This window comes from Microtus ochrogaster, linkage group LG10, assembly GCF_000317375.1.
Source record: "Microtus ochrogaster isolate Prairie Vole_2 linkage group LG10, MicOch1.0, whole genome shotgun sequence".
NCBI classification, from domain to species: domain Eukaryota; kingdom Metazoa; phylum Chordata; class Mammalia; order Rodentia; family Cricetidae; genus Microtus; species Microtus ochrogaster.
Genome location: NC_022035.1, coordinates 7,678,472 through 7,696,636, shown reverse-complemented (window position 1 = coordinate 7,696,636; position 18,165 = coordinate 7,678,472). Strand labels below are relative to the sequence as shown.

The 18,165-nt window shown below is 36.5% G+C and overlaps 1 protein-coding gene across 1 annotated transcript in view; it reads left to right on the top strand.

The window, feature by feature from the left end:
• Positions 1 to 18,165, top strand: part of Thsd7a (thrombospondin type 1 domain containing 7A) — a 402,496-nt gene that overhangs the window by 351,188 nt on the left and 33,143 nt on the right. Inside the window, exons 12-16 of the mRNA XM_013352455.2 lie at positions 632 to 826; positions 2,332 to 2,595; positions 13,453 to 13,631; positions 15,869 to 15,874; positions 17,338 to 17,471. Coding sequence (XP_013207909.2) covers positions 632 to 826; positions 2,332 to 2,595; positions 13,453 to 13,631; positions 15,869 to 15,874; positions 17,338 to 17,471 — 778 coding nt within the window. The remainder of the gene's footprint in view (positions 1 to 631; positions 827 to 2,331; positions 2,596 to 13,452; positions 13,632 to 15,868; positions 15,875 to 17,337; positions 17,472 to 18,165) is intronic.

The window sequence follows — 18,165 nt, the reverse complement described above, 5'->3', positions numbered from 1 at the left end:
CCACCTCCATCCAGGTCTAGTAAGGTGAGCATCCAAACTGCCTAGGCTCCCCCATTCTTAGAATCTAGCAAAATTTGTGAAATGCCACTGTGTGTGTGTGTGTGTGTGTGTGTGTGTGTGTGTGTGTGTGTGTGTGTGTTACGGTATGTTTTCCTGTTACAAAACAGCCAATGAAGTCTATATGTCATTTTAAGGATATACAAGGGTTGGGGAGGTGCTTTAGTGAGTGAAGTGTATACGACATAAGCGTGAAGAAATTAGTGTGATTCCCAGCACCCACATAAAAGCAGGATGCAGTTGAGCATGACTATAATCCAGTGCTAGGAGGCAAATGCCAGAGGATTCTTAGGGTTTGTAGCCAGACAATGGTTGACCTGCAGGTTCTGTGAAAGACCCTGTATCAAAAATAGGCAGAGAGAGGTAGAAAATGGCACTCAATGTTAAACTCTGACTTCCAAATGCACTCACAGTACACCACTCACACACAAACTTTTATGTCTACTGTGATTCTTTGGAAATACCCTAACAACATTTCTCCTGTAATCTGGGAATCAGAAGAGGATTCCTCACTTTGTGAAAATGCTTTTAATTTCTAAATTATAGAGTAATTAGACACATGCTTCTCTTTTAGCCATTACTTGTCGAAAGCAAGATGGAGGACAGGCTAGTATCCAGGAGTGCCTCCAGCATGCAGGCCCGGTGCCAGCCCTAACACAGGCTTGCCAGATCCCTTGCCAAGATGACTGTCAATTTACCAGCTGGTCCAAGTTTTCCTCATGCAACGGAGATTGCGGTGCCGTTAGGACCAGAAAGCGTGCTATTGTTGGTAAGAATAACCGGGATGCTAAAGGAAACTCTCAGCATGACAAAAAATACATGGAAATTCAAACCAAGAGCATTCTGACAATATTCTTGAAAACTCTTATTGTTGCTGTAGTTACACTGAGCATTTCAGTATATTGAGGTGTGTACTTTAATGAAAGGTAATAATGATAAAAGCTTATTATTTTAGAAGAAAGAATAGGCAACTAAGTTCTCTATGAAGCAAAAAATAAAGCAAAACATTGTTGTTGTTGTTTAAACATGCATCATTAGTGCATTGTCCAGAAAGTTTGAAGTGGCTAGAACAGGGAGTAGAGGCTACCCCTTTACCATCTCAGCCTGTTCTCAGGACCACAAATTCAGTGAGTAGTTTATCTCTTATGATCAGAAATGTGACATTAATTCTATGTCTGAATGCTACATTTAAATATAGTCACAATGGTTTTAAAAAGTGGCAAAAGCAATGACATAGCTCGCAATTCGAAACACATAGCATTACACTGAAGCTGAATGCATTTGAATATACTGTCAGGGGCAAATAAGAAAAAAGAAGCCAAAAATGTTAACTGTTTAGAGATGTCAAATTATAAAATGAACCAAAGACTGAAGTCCCTGCAAAACTGCATATATAAACCGTATATATGTATATGTATATATACCACACATACATAAAGCTATATATGTATATATATATAACACACATATAAACCATATATATGTGTGTATATACACCGCACATATAAGTTATATATGTGTATGTTTATATGTACATATCCCATATATAAACTATATTGTATATATATCACATATATAAACAATATATGCATACCATGTATACTATATGTGACACATATATACATATATAAACCATATATGTGTATATACACCACATATATAAATCATATATAGCTATATATATCAGTGTGTGTAATTTAGAATTAAATACTTGATTAAACCTCATAATTCACTTAAAGAATATATATGTGACAGAGTTATACTTACATATCATGGGCATTTCATATGATATGACTAGCAGAATTAAATATATAATTTTTAAAATACACATATAACTTATATAACCCCTGTAACTCTGCTACCTCTTTGTAGTCATCAAAGGAGAATGCAGTGCAGTAAGTTGTCTATCTCCCTGCCGCTTGTATTTTTGCATATATTAAAAAGAAGAGGCTTATGCAAATACCACAAACTCCCGAGTCAGAACAAACAAGAGGATTTCAATCATTTCAAAGAGTGTGAAAATCAACTACAATCCTTTCTGCAAAGTGGACGATTTTTAAATGAAAAGCAAGAAAAGTTCCACTATGCAAAGTCCAAAGCACCCAATATCAGCAAAAAATGTATTTAGAAAGCACTTAGAAATGAAAATTATCATTTATTTATAGGCTACTATTAAATAGAATCAAAAGCGGAACGCGGAAGTATGAGAATGTGAAAGATCTAAGGATGCTGGAAAATAATAATGCTATTTTCCAACATAATTCTCTTCTACAGGGAAAAGTAAGAAGAAGGAAAAATGTAAAAACTCCCACTTGTACCCTCTGCTTGAAACTCAGTATTGTCCTTGTGACAAGTACAACGCGCAGCCTGTGGGAAACTGGTCAGACTGTATTTTACCGGAAGGGAAGGCTGAAGTTCTGTTGGGAATGAAGGTACAAGAAGACAGCAAGGAATGTGGACAAGGGTACCGTTACCAAGCGATGGCATGCTACGATCAAAACGGCAGGCTTGTGGAAACATCGCGATGCAACAGCCACGGTAACCCAATGTTACTGCAGTTCTCACGTTGCTCTTTGGTAGTGGAGGTGTTACAGAGAGAAAAGGACAGTTTGCACAAGTGTGTTCTAAATGGAAGGCTGGGCACCACCTAGACCACCTTGTGTGCATAACAGGACACAAAGCAGCACAGTCTCGTGACTCAAAGCTGCTTGATGAGTCCCAAGTTGGCTAGAAGCAACATTATGAGGCTCACATTCTTAAAACGGAAGGCAAGAATAGCTGTAAAAAAAAAAAAAAAATTCCTTGGAATGTATTCCCTGTTCATTCAACAGACCCAGCAATCCCTAAGTGATCTGTGAACAGAAAGGGACTGAAAAGAGAAAAGGTTTGAATTCAAAGAGATTGATGTTTTAAATGAGGGAGACTTTTAAAGAACAAACTGGCAAACTTTGCAATATGCCCAGAATGTCGTTACAGTAATAGAGAGAAAAGACAAAACTCTCAAAGATCTGTCCATCTTCTGTTCATTGAGTTGAGACTAGGGTGGAAAACAAGCAAACAAAAATACTTCTAGAAAACTATGCCAGGTTTTATTTTGTAAAGTAAACTGCACAGACAATAATTAAGATGCCAAAAACTTGTAAATAGTGGCTGCTGGAGCCAGTGTGTACAATGAAGCCTTGAGTTTTGATCTGAATGTAACAGTAGCAATATATCACCACTATTCCTTAACCCTAATAAATCTGTTGTTTTTTTGTAGAATGAAGTCATTTTTCAGTGTATTTGCTTGAGTCGGGGATGAAAGGTGTTTGCTAAAGTTAGGCAGTGATGTCCTACCTTGTTATAGAAACGACCCGGAAAGGATGAATTAAATCGTCAGGCGCAAGTACACAGCAGTTACCCTCCAACCTTGCAGAAATAACTTCTGCGATTGAAACAAGGCTGGTCCCGTTTTATTATAAGGTCCAGAAGAAAATGTAAGCTAATAGTACCGTCTCACGTTTATAAATCTTCAAAGTGCTATCATGCTGACATAATTCTTGGAGTCCCTTAAGCCTTTCCCAGCAAAGGAGCTTCTAAAACTCTTGCCCTTTATTTTAACTTTGCCTCACAGTTTTTATTTTTTAAATCCTAAAGAGTCCACACAACAGAAGCTGTAGATATAAGTATTTTCAGATTAGTAAGATTGTATTGCCAAACTGACGATCTCTCTGCATTTGAGCAACAGCTGTAAGCAAACAGGGTTTAAACTTTGAAAATATCTGTAAAAAAAATATCACTTTGCATCAAATAATGAATGCTTTACCAATTAGATTCTAAATATATTGGTACAGTTCCTATTTTGAGATGATAATGTATGGAATTTTACATAGTTATGCAACATAAAACTGAAAATGATTGGAATTGAGTTTCTTTCGGAGGACAGGATACAAGTATTTGATCAAATTTAACTTCTTCAGTGTGCTGATTACTGAAATAATTTGAATATTGCCTTGAGCTTCCAGTGTGGCTTTCCTACAGTTTCACTTCTACTGTGGTCTACTAATTAAATGCATGAGAACTTTAATAATCATATATTAGTGTTAGAAGAGAAACACTTGTAATTTTTGAGGTGCTGGAGATCAAAAAGAGAAGTTTGGGCATACTAGGTAAGTATTTCGCCAGAGCTGCACACATATCTAGTGCCTAGAAAATAATTCTTCAAAAATTATAAGACTATCACAATTTGCTAGCTAACAAGTCACATAATTAAAAGATTAAAAACAGAAATGGCATTGATATTAGCCAAAGGCAAACTTCTTACCTAGTGCGATCAAGTCGAGGCAGGGAGACTACAACTCTGCACACCAGGGTAGGTACAGACAGCAAAAAAATATCAGGAGGAATGTGGAAGAATCTAAGAAAAACCCTTCGCCAAGATCACCATTCCATTTGAGTTCTTCAGTATCCCTGTCATTTCTAATGATGACAGTGTCTCTGTCATCATCCTCACCTTCTGTGATCTCTTTTCATTTATAATAGGGATATAGCCAGTGAGGTGTCTTAACATTTGCTAACACTGATCAATTCTAAGCAGCAGCTAAGATATTTCATTTCTGCTGACAGATTTCTGTTTTATAATTTACGTGTCTGTGATGTGTGCAGTTATTCTGATAGTTTACGAAATGTCAGCATTGGCCACACCATTCTAGGCATACTCCATACCTTCTCACAGTCAAGTCAACCTTCTCTAAGGATGATGGATGTGGAGTTCTTTGTAGCTTGGCGAGAAACTGTCTTCCTGCTTCAATTTAAGCATAAAGTTGACCCCTATGTGTATAAAGTACAATGATATTAATCTCTTACTCAGTTCTCACTAGCCTTGGGGCAATTCTGTTTAATCACTACTGTCCATCTTCTGTGACTTATGTTATCAGTAATTACAATGTTATGCAATTCGACTTTCCCCGGTTTAATTGTATGTTCTTTTAGACTATTTCCCATGGGGTCACCTTTTTTAATTTCCTAAACTTAGGGCTTGGTTTTATTACCCCAGCATTGGCTTTCATATAATGATAGACTCTAGGCTGAGAAATGCTACAGTTATATCCCTACAATTAGATCTTATAAAATGGTTTCTGCTCAGTCTGTATAAACTTTTGTCTTTTAATAAGATCAGATTTCAATGTGAAGTGTAGGGTTACATAAATTTTTATTCTTTCCATTTTGAAGTTTAAAACAATTATGCTAGTTAGCCCTAATTTTTTAAGAGTCTCAAGGATAACTTGGTTTGATATATATGTGTGTGGGGGGGTGATTTTCATTCATCTGTAAGTGATAAAACTTTATTATGCAACTCTTAAACCAACCCAACATTATAAAATCACATTTGGTACTTCAAAGACATGTATCACCTTATAAATATACCATATATTTTATCAATTATGCTCATTACATGTGTTTTCATCTACTATCATGCATGAACACATTTTCTAGGACACTTGAGACATGGACATATTCTCAGCCTCTGGAGGAGTTGATGCATGATAAATATTTGCAGGATATATGGATGAATGAAATACTAGAGAGAGTTTTGCAACATGAAAGGAGTTGGTTCCTGGTGTGCTTACAGTTGACCAGGACCACTATGACACTTTCTTTTTCTTACTACCTTCCCTGTGCAACACATTTCTGTTGGATTATTGAAAATTATTGTGATCTTTGGAACAAATAAGAGCTATATGTGCTGCAAAATGTCTATATGATTCTCATCAGATGCCCAAGTTCCAATTTGCTCATGGAAAATCAAATTTTATGGGCGAATACGCCTTTAGCATTTGATTATGGTATTTATGAATAAATAAGAAAACTCTTAAAATCATAAAAATAGCATAACTATATATCTGTCAAAACTCTTCACAATATATCTGTCAAAGCCTTGACAGGAGAACGTGATTTCATCTCTGCTCAAGAAGGAAGAGAGCACTCCAAGTTATATGATGTTCTGTTTGCAAACAGAGCACAAATTGCCTTAAGCGTATTAGTCACAGGTTACTTGGAGAATTCAATAGTCATAACTAAATAACTCTCTAATCTTCCTTTGCCATGTGATGTCACGCTGACATTTCAGAGCCTACATGCTTTATAGATCGCATAGTACACTTTCATTATTTTTTTTTATTTGCTTTCTGTCATCTCAAAGATGAAGTTGTGAACAGTTTCTCTAGCACCCCACTAGTGTGGTCTTTATTTCCTCCTAACCTTAATTTTGGAAAAGGGCAATTTGTATTAAATTTTTCCTGCTTTCTCTCTTTGCCTACTATGCTAACAAATGATAAAAATCATAGAAGGGGTTACTCAGCATTGAGGGGCTTTAACAGTACATTTTGCCCAGCACTCGGGAGGCAGAGGCAGGTGGATCTCTGTGAGTTCGAGGCCAGCCTGGTCTACAAGAGCTAGTTTCAGGACAGGAACCAAAAGCTATAGAGAAACCCTGTCTCGAAAATCCAAAAAAACAAACAAAAATAAAACAGTAGATTTTGTAAGCACCTATAAGATTCACAGCATACCCATTCAAGTTTGATATTTTGCATAGATTCTAATCTGAGAAGTTGTGTTTTATGTTACATCTAACACTCAAAATGTTACTGATAAAAATAATCGTGAATGTGGATAGAATAGATTTTTCAGATAGGACATATGTCCATTCAGCACAAAGTAACTGAAATATGTTTCATTTGTGTTAGGATTCTGGAGTGGGAGGATGTAAATTTACTATTAAAAGTTGATTACAAGCAAAATTAAATAAGAAGCTGTTTTCTGTCATGGTTACTTGTAGCCCGGGAAGTGCGTATTTCATTATATAAAGCAGAAGAGGCAATGAAGAGAATTTTATAAACAAACTGGAATAGAGTTCTAATATTTCCAAAAAGTCTTCTCAGTTACTACAATTTATTTAATGTCTAATCCAATTCAGAATTTTTAATTTATCATTTGAGATCACACATACCACTAGTATTGCCTTATACAGTTATCCAAAAAATGAGTATTTTTCTGCTTTTCAAATGTGAAAAGAAGGCAGATTGTTTGCATCTGACTTTTCCTGAGTGAGATAAATGGGCTCAAAGTTGAAGAACCAGAGAAACGGGTAATTGCTGCAGACACCTAACACAGAGAGAAAGTGATGGTGCAGGTACTGATTTAAGATAGATGTGTTTGTTCTCAGCTGCATACTTCCAAGTCTCCCTGTAGCCCCAACATGGAGGCGAGGCGCCCCACCACAGAGGTGAAGAGCAATAGACTTTGGGAATCCCCACAGCTGCAGTTGAAAAGCAGCTGACCTTGCAGTTTAGTTTGTATGCTTGTTCCTCTGTCTTAGCTGAGGTTTCTATTGCTGCGATGAAACACCGTGACCAGAGCAACTCGGGGAGGAAAAGGTTTATTCAGCTTACACATCTACAACATAGGTCATCATCAAAGGAAGTCAGAACAGGAACCTAGAGGCAGGAGCAGATTGAAAGCCATGGAGGAGTGTTGCTTACTGGCTCGCTTCCCTGGGCTTACTCAGCCTGCTTTCTTAGAGAACCCAGGCCCACCAGCTCTGGATAGAACAACCCACAATGGACTAGAGTCTCCCCCATGAATCACTAATTAAGAAAATGGCCTACAGTCTTGCTTTTACAGACCAATCATATGGAGATATTTTCTCAGTCGAGAGTCTCTCCTCTCTGATGACACTAGCTTGTGTCCTGAAAATATAAAACTAGCCAGTGCATCTTCACATTTCAACTTATTTTCCTGTTTAATAATATCATTCGTAAAATGGTTTCACAGAGTTCCCCAGGCTATGCTGTCCAGTGCAGTCTTCAATATCTTCCATGTTTGTTTGGATTTGGTTTCTGGTTTTAGAAATAACACATTGTATTCCTTAGATTATATTTTCAGCTGAGAACAATTGACTACGTTCAATAATAAACCAAGTGTAGAAAAATTATCTACTTATGGTATCCACCACTGTATTTTAATCCGCTTCCTGTTAACCTTTGACCTCTCACAGCTTCTAATGTCAGTAAGGGAGCAAAGAAACCTCATATGAACTATATAAAGTGATAGTACAGAATGCCATCCAAATAGCTTTTTGATTAATTGATTGATTGTGTTATGTGGTGGGAAGCATGTGCCACAATATTCATGAAAGTCAAAGGACAGCTTCTAGGAGTGAGTTATCTTCCTCATCATGTGGGCTTCATGAATAAAACATAGGTCTTCAGGACTAGAGACAAGTACCCCCTGCTGCTGAGCCACCTCCATGATCCCATGGAAGCTTTCTGATGTAAGTAGAGGATTATTCAGTGCTAACATAAGAAATCCCTCATTTTTTCAAACAATGTTCAAGTTTTCGGAGAATGTATATAAGTACATAGAAAATATGTGTACTTATCTAAAGCAAACAGATAAAATCAAAATGGTATTTGTCATGAGTACTTCACCATGATAATTAATTTCCCAATATTGATTCACAACTTTTATTCTAATATATGATCCTGGGCAGAACACTTAAATATTGGAGTTTAGATAATATATGTTATAGTTTGGTTTTCTGTACGCTATCAAATTACAAGTTTGGAATATATAATTTACAAAATAATGTTTTCTGGTTTTTCCAGTCCCTGATAAAAATCTAGTAAAATTACCCTGTTCTTGGTTGCAGCTATAAGCACATAATTTATGCATATTAGGTAGAAGATATTTTTGAAGTTTTTTTTAGACTAATCCTAATGTTTCAGGAGTACCTGAGTTTCAGGAGTCACGGAGGTGTAAATCACACAAACCAACACTTACTACGTGCTTTCAGAATGAATTATTTAATCATATACAGTGCACCTTTCAGGAACATAATTTACTAAGGAACATAATTTACTAATTGTGAAGGTTGTTGACAGCTTTTTTTTTTTTTTTTTTTGGTTTCTCTGTGGTTTTGGAGCCTGTCCTGGCACTAGCTCTTGTAGACCAGGCTGGTCTCAAACTCACAGAGATCCACCTGCCTCTGCCTCCCGAGTGCTGGGATTAAAGGCGTGCGCCACCATCGCCCGGCTGTTGACAGCTTCTTTACCTGCACTTTCATAACTCAAATGAATGTGGTGATTGCATATGTCTCAGAGGCAGTATGTCCTGTGGTTGCCCCTTGAAATTTGCTAGCATTTTTTTTTGTTTTTTTCTAACTGAAGCAGTATGCAGAACATATAAAAGCTTCAGAAAACATAGGATCAGAATTCTCAGCTTGATTTTCTTGAGTATCAGTATAGGTTTTGAATTGCTAAAGTTTTAACATCTTAAACATGAAGTCATTTATTGTATTTTAGCATTCCTCAGAAACCATCAATTGCTTTAAGTTGCCAGCAATTTATTTAGCCTTAAAATGCTTGAAATGTTCCATCTCCTGTGATTGTTTGATGTTAATTGCTCTCAAAAATGATCTTAGCAGAACAGGCAAGGGAATGCTTATCTGGCAATTCACTGGTAGCATTCAAGGTTTTAATAGTGGTAGATAAACACAACAGGCAATTATTGAATGTGGCTACACATTGGGAAATAAAAACAAAAGATTGAAAGCATAGTCTTCTGCTGTTTTGCCTTTATCTTATTTCCTAAATTGTACATTTTAATTTTAATACGTAGGTGGTTTTTGAAATATTTTCTGGATTATTCTATTGAAAAATCAGATGTAAAACTGTCATACCTTCTTCTGCAGTGACACACAATAAATCACTCTGAAGCCGGACGATGGTGGCGCACGCCTTTAATCCCAGCACTCGGGACGCAGAGGCAGGCGGATCTCTGTGAGTTCGAGTCGAGACCAGCCTGGTCTACAGAGCTAGTGCCAGGACAGGCTCCAAAGCCACAGAGAAACCCTGTCTCGAAAAACAAAAAAAAAAAAAAAATCAATCTGAAGTCAAACACCTTAAATCTTTTCAGAACAAAGGATTTAGGCTTTAAAAGGTTTCCACCCAAAACATTCAAGGTGGCTTTTTTACACACCTCAAACTACAGTTAAAATCAACAAAGTCAGTCACTGCAATTTATTAAAAGAAAAACTACACTTTTAAAGGCACTATGAAGTACCCCATCGGTTCTTTGTTAGACTTTCTTTTTGTCATGAATACATTAGATTCCTTTTTCAGAATCAAGAATATATTCAAAATAGTATGGTCACCTTCTGCCTGTCTGTAACAGTCTATGACTGTTATAACCTTACCGGGTCCATCGGAACACTCATCCTTTGGAAATTTTTGCTGTTCTTTCCTCTTTACATCAAATTTGTGATTGCATTTTTAAATTGCTTCACACTTTCTTTACAATAAAGTGATATAAAGTAATGCCCCAACACATGTTTCTCTCCTTGGAATATAATTACCAAAGTATATACGTAACTTACCAAAATACATGTTCTGAAATATTCATAGCAGATGTATTCATATTAACTTTATATTTACAACTACTTCAATGCTCACCAACCAAAACAATGAAAACTTAAGACAAAACACATTCACACAATAAAATGTATCTCCAACAGTATACAGAATGTGGAAGAATCTCACAATGTAATACGAGTGAAAAAGGCTACAAATCACCATAGACTATGGGTTAATTAGCTGCTGTTCGTTGCTGTGAAAGACTAACCCTGAAAATAAAGAAAGAGGGGTTCATTTTGGTTCAGTTTTAGAGTTGAGAGTGTCTATCTAGGTAACTTTGCAGTTTCTGTCCTGAGGAATGTTATAATGGATCTGTATTCGCCTGATTGCAGCCCAAGAGGGTAGAATAAAGATCAATATGTCAAAAACACCTATTAACAGTACACCTAGATCTTATCCACTATTTCCATCATTTCCCAGTAACGCTATAAAATTATGAATCATTGATGACTGATTTATTGACGAATTTAGAACCCACCTGTTGCAACTTCTGAGTGGTTGATTCCACAAACTGGGACGAATGCTCAACATAGGAGGACATTCTGGGGGCCCTTAATATCTAAACCACCTTCTGTATAATTCTAATTACATGCAGCTTCTAAAAATAAAACTATTCTGCACTCTAAGAAGTCAAGGTAGGAAACACTATTAAAAAATATGCCATGAGTCTGTTCCTTCTCCAGACTTTCTGGGTGTCACTAGCATCTTACCAGTGTCCCTTGTATCAACTGCTATGCATGCAAATGAGCGCAAGCAAAACTGATGGCAGCTCAGGAAGCTTGGTGGTCTGTGTCGGGGTCAATATCTCTGCTGGAGGTACATTCTGATTATGTCAAAGCAACCAGAGAGTATACAAAGAAATTCTGCATATTACTTCTTAAATTATATAGGCATCAATTATTGTTTCACTAAAATTTTTTAGGCTCAAAAATAGAGGTGAGGTGAGTTAACACAAGAATTCATGCTCATTTTCAAAAGTCAGATTCTGCCACAAACTCTTTGTCTGAAGGTCTGTAATAGAAGAAGGTTATACTCTTGAAACATTTTAAACAATTTATGAGGTGAAATTAGAGAGTGTTATAGAAAATATAGCCAGCATTTTGGTATTGTTTCAATCCAAGACAATTTGGTAACAAAGTTATATACTAAACCTGCCACTTACTTTAAAGATGATCTGATTTCCCTGTATCTGAAGATATCAATATTCATATCTTACTTATATATTAGAGATATACTTAAAGCATAAAAATAAAATATAAATAAATTAATACAATTAATTTAAGACCCGAATACTATAAAAACACCAAGCAGAGTCATTAGAAGAAATTTAAAAGCTGGGTAGTGGTTGTGGATGTCTTTAATCATAGCACTCAGAAGGCAGAGATAGGCTAATTTCTATGAGTTCAAAGCCAGCCTGGTGTACAGAGCGAGTTCCAGGACAGCCAAGACAATTTTCTAGACATAAAACCAAAGCACAAGAAAACACAGAGGAAAAAAAAAGGTGGATTTCATCAATATCTGAATATTTTATTTTGTTTGTTTGTTTGGTTGTATGTTTATTAGAGAATATCCATTGTCTACACTTGGGACTTTTTTCCTCCTATTGGGTTGCCTTTTCCGGCCTCGATATGCTGAAAAATTAAACTAAGAAAAAACAAAACAAAAACAAAAATGGATTTTGATTTATTTGGTCTCATTTATTTGAAATATCAATTAAAAGGCAATTTTGTAGAGCCCAACAGCAAATATGGTTGGCATATGAAGATGAAAAGTAGCTATCGAGTGGTGATAGGAAGGGCAACATTCAGAAAAGGACCTTAAAAATGATCTAGAAACCTACAATTTAGATGGTGGTAAATGTACAACTTAGCAAATACACAAAAATTTAAAACATAAGCTGATTTCTATGATATATTTTTATTTCAAAATGTTTCCAATCTACCTGTCTCCTCATAGGTTGTGACTATGATAGTCACTTGCATGATCTAGTCTGTGCCATTAATCTAAAATGGTGAAGCTGACTGACTTTGATTTCTTTCTAAAGGCAACATTATAGAAGAAAAAAAAAGAACAGGCATTTGGTTTTTGACCAGAGGAATTTTGCTTTTCCATCTATTTGCCTTGAGACTTACAGGGATAATTTGATAATGTCAAGTTGGTAGTAAAGAACTAATCAAAGAAAGCAGCCTGTTTCAAATCAAATCTATACACTATTCATTTAGCTAGTGGGCTGACGGAATGAGTATACGCCATCGCTTTCCCTGAGATCCTAGACCTTGTCAATCATCCCTCTGCATTTGTTTTCTGGTTTATGCCTAATACAGTTAAAATTCCAAGAGAGTCAAATGGACCCAAGACGAGGAGGTGTGGCTTTAATAGTGACTGTGCTGTGGAGATATGACACATTGTTGGCATAACAGCCTTCAATTTCCATCCACAGAATTGATTTCCAAGGAAGGGGGAGCATAAGGCGCTAAATTAAATAGATTCTTTCGGATGTTTATTGAGACAGACGGGTTTTTCTTGAGGAAGAATGCTGGAGACTCAGAGCCCTGCCGGTGTGTGGCATTAACACAGAAGGTGTCACAGAAATCTGCGTTAGATTTTTAACAGCATTCTGGCAGCATTGAGAGTGAGATGGTTAGCCGACAGGTTACTGTCAATTAAACAAGAGCTGTCACAAAGTCAGAAATATTGAAACATGGTGGGCACGAATCCTAAGCAGATCATATGGCAGCTACTCGGCGGTTATTTTAACACAATCATGGTGTAGATGTGTCATTTCCCTGCAGAATTTAATTTGAGTCCCTGAGGATACAGACATCTCTGCATTTGCATGTGCTGTCAAGTCCAAAGTGGACCTTCTAAATGAGCTGGAAAGGTTCATGAGAGTCAGAAAAGGGCACTCAGCACCTTGTTTCTTGTTCTGTTACCCTTTGCTCAGGTTACATAGAAGAAGCCTGCATCATTCCCTGCCCCTCAGACTGCAAGCTCAGCGAGTGGTCCAACTGGTCCCGCTGCAGCAAATCCTGTGGGAGCGGCGTGAAGGTCCGGTCCAAGTGGCTGCGAGAAAAGCCTTATAATGGGGGAAGGCCTTGCCCCAAACTGGATCATGTCAACCAGGTATTTTCCTAACCCCAAGTGTAGTATGATATTTCTGAGATTCCCAAGGATCTATTATTTAACCAAAATGAACAAAAATTAAATAACAGCTCCTGAATAAGAAATATGTTCGATCCTACTTTTATAAGGTTTGAGTCAATCACGTGTAATTTACTAAAATCTAAAATCTCGAAATATATATATCATCTCTGAATTCTCTGAGGATTCAGAATCCTGCAAGGGTCTAGATAGGTATACAATTCCATAGAGGTGAAATGGCACCTATCTCATGAATAATGGCAAGGTATTTAATCTGTCATGCAACTGTGCATAACTGTGGTGATAAGGTCACATGATTCTTACGGTTTCTATAGACTCCCAGAGAGAGTTTTCGGTTGTGAAGTACTAAAGATAAAGCAAAGAAAGGACATGAATATCCTCTAAAATTAAGAGAAATTCTATTTATTCATTTTAACCTAGTTCATGAAAAATAAAATCAAGAAATACAAACAGTTTCTCAAAGTTCATATACATGTATATATATATATTTGTGTGTGTGTAATATATATATATATATATATATATATATATATATACTAGCAATTTAGTCTCTGCCTTTTCTAACATTGAAGCTGTATCAGAGCTTGCATGCATCCTTCATTAATTGCTGCCAATGATTGTTATTTGTATTCTATTGGAGATAAAGAGTAAAATGCTTAATGACGGAATTGTGATTAATTTAAGTGTAACAGAACAGACAATTGTTATCACAGTTGATCGGCGTCTAAATTGGCACAGAATGGAGTTTGCAGAGTGTGTGCAGATGCTGCGTTTTGAATTAGAGCCATGATCAAATGAACCAAGTATTTAAATATGTAAAACTGTTTCACGGGGACAAAGCCTGTCTCATTTTAAACTCTAACTACATTGTTATCAGCAGTTTCCTTCTGATTAACCTAAGATTGCTGCTCACAATAGAAGCAAACCACATGAAGAGTAAATAAGTATTTTAAGTAAATAAATATTAAGAGATATTATTAAATTTTAACTATATTGCTATAATTTTAGTTATAATTATATAATTATGTTAAGTAAATTATAAACATTAAGAAGTATTTTAAGTAAATAAAAATGAAGACATGGAAGAATTAAGTCCACGGAAAGTATTCTCAATTAGTCTGAAGTTTTCTAAGTTGGTGAATTTAGACAATGGAGACAAAATTATACACTCTGCTATCGCCATCTCCTGGCAGGTGAACTGCCTTGTCATTGAATACTTTGTATTTCTACACTGCTAGTGTTCATTTCCAAAGCAGAAATTTGTCTGCAAAGCTATAACTGTGTGAATATGAAACAGAATACAGAAGTGACATATTTATGATCCAGAAGAATTCCTGTTTATGACTTAGGAAATCTTGAATTTTCCAGTGACAAATTTAAATATTAACAAATCATGACCCATGGTCTTAACAAGCTGATGTGCACATACACATAAAACATCAATGTGTGTGCACCAAAGAATCAGTAAGTAATGTTAATATTCTACATTTGCCTGAGCACTTCTGTCTCCAAGGGCACATGACCACAGCCAAGTTGTCTGGACCGTACAAATCGCTAGTCTAAGACCCTTTCACTGTTACTTTCCAAAATAAACAGGGATTTAAGTATTAATAAAATGGACACGAAAATAAAATACACAAAATGTGTGTTAATGTTTTAAAAATATAAAGCATGGAGATTTTCACTATAATTAATTCCTCGGTGTAAATATACCTGTCTGTAGTCGTGAAAGTGGACTCAGATTCTGTGTCCTAGCTCAGGTTAAATCCGAAGGTTCTTATTTCACTAAAAGTGAATGGGTGGATTAAAGTGGACGAAAGGGTAAATGGATTTGAAGGTGGGTCAATATATAGATAACGGCCCACTTATCACTTGGCTCCTAAGTTATCTGCAGTCACAGATCAGTTTACCATGACAGGGGCTGTGAGATCCACTCAGTTTTTGAACCTTTGTCACCCTGCACATAGAATCCTTTCCTTAGTTGTGAAATCCTTGTCTCTACATCTTAAATTTAAGTCATGTTAAGTTTTTAATTTAAAGGCTAAGTAGGACATCCTAATCTTTTACAAAAATGATGTTTTATATTAAAGCCCTTATAACTGAAATGTAGATTGTGAGCTCTTATCAAAATAACTGACATTTCAACCTTTCTTTCTTTTTTCTTGTCATTTTCTTCATTCCTGCCAAACACCCTCCAGGCACAGGTAAGCAATCACCTGATTCTTAAGAGTTCTTAAAACATCCTTACTTTCTCAACTAGATTTTCCTCTGCCTACTCCCTGTTTATTTTACTTAGTTACCAGAATTTCTTTATTTGTAGGGCCTGTAGGGTGGAGTGAGTAGGTTTCACCTGTCCCACTTTGATGAGAAAATGGCACCCCTTATTTAACTTGAAGGAGAGAGGAAGGCATGATGGGCTGAAAATGGTTATTAGGATGTGACTATGAAATAATTTGCATTTATCCCAACAAAGAGGAATAATGATCCATCTATCAAAGGATTAGGAATAGCAGCAGGTCTCCTTCATTTCAGTTTGTCCATTACCTAGAAGTGCTGGGCGATGTTGGGCCATGTGACAATGGTCCTGATTTAACATACCAAATGGACCTGTGCTGGCTGTGGTTTAGCTACAGTCTTATTCCAGCACTGCATATATTTTTCTCTTTTCTGGGGTACTTCTGCTTTATTTTGGTTTTTAGTCCACTAAATTGTAAAAAATAGCTCCAAAGGACTGTTTAAATCTGTTTCCTGGGACAGATTACCTAAACCCTTTATATACCATAGTGTGTGAGAGAGTGTAAAATAGGAAACAAAATTGGATTTTCACATACTTTGAAAATTTTTAAAATATTTTTCTTTAATATTGCATTCTTGGTTGCAGTAGATCATGGTCCATTTATTTCTTCTACTTATTTTTCTCTTTGGAAAACAGCACAGTAGCTTCATTGTTCTAGAATTCTTGAAACAAACATAATATACTGTGTTTGAAACTGAGAGCTTTGTGGACAGTAACTGCGAACAGTTGGCTGTGCTTGGTGAGGTCCTTACTGCTGACAGCTGGATCTGTAGCTATGCATCATGTAAAATTAATTTAGGACCTTGTTTCCATACCTCAAGTGATTGAGGATTAGTTTTAAGATGGGTTTATTTCTTTTCATTTATCATTTTAGTTTCTTGTATCAAAAAAGAAATGATTATTCTTACAACTATACACATTTATATGCAAAGCTGGCTAAATTACATTTAATTGGAAAACATATATTTACAATAGTCATTTCATTCATTCATTTGACAAATTTTCACTGAGTGTCTAGCACCTGAGTGCCCTAGGTTAAGGAACAAAGACACACAAGTTTTAACAAAAGAGATAGTCCAGAAAGACTATAATACAATGTGCTATATGTCAGTTTATGAAATTGTGTTTTGAATCCGGCCCAGAATGTGGGTGAGATCTATGCCCACTGTGTAGTAAGAGGTGGGGGATGCAGCTCAGCCCACCCTCCCCGTCTTGACTAGACTAGATCTTTCTTACTAAGTGAGAGTATGAACAGGAAGGAGAAGGAAGGAAACCAGGCTGATGGGATAAGAACTGCGATGATACAGGTGTCTCCCATCCACCCACCTCCACTCCCATTCCACTGCCTGAGATACCGGATGTGTGTTTCAGGTGTATGAGGTCGTCCCGTGCCACAGCGACTGCAATCAGTACATATGGGTTACAGAGCCGTGGGGTGTCTGCAAGGTGACCTTTGTGAACATGCGAGAGAACTGTGGGGAGGGTGTGCAGACCCGCAAAGTGAGGTAAGACCAAGGAGAATGGCCGAGAGGCAAGATGGCCATCATCTCCCATCTCACAGGCAATAACACGGGGCATCCCTCTTCTCCACTGCACTGAAGACTTTTGTTGGTTTTGGTTTTAGGGAATCTGGGTACCTGGGAATTGAGACTATCTGTTTCAAGCAGCAGTTTGTGTATTCTAGTTCCTGACTTTAAAAGCTCCACGTTACAACATCTTTTAAGTTGAATTTTTATTTTTGAGATTATAATATAATTATATCTCCTTTCCTTTTCTCCTCTAGAACCATCCCAATACTGGTCCATGCTCTTTTGAAAATTCATGGTCTATCTTTTCATTAATTACTGTTACATACATATATTATATGCATATATACAGATAATATAAATTCATAAATACAACCTGCTAGATATGTATGCTACTTGTATGTAGCATGTCTCAGGGCTGACCATTGGAAATACAAGTTGAAAGCAAGCTTGATAAGTGTAGATGTTAAACCTCAGCAACTTCGTAAAAGTCAAATATGTTTCTTTTATACATGTGTAATTTTTTATATATGTTCATGAGTGTCTGGAGGCCAGAGATCTGGGTATTTTATCTCATTCACTCCTTGCCTTATTTTTGAGTTAGAGTCCCTCACTGAACTTGGAGCGTGCCGATGAGACCCAGGGATCTCCTGTCTTTACCTCCTCAGTACTA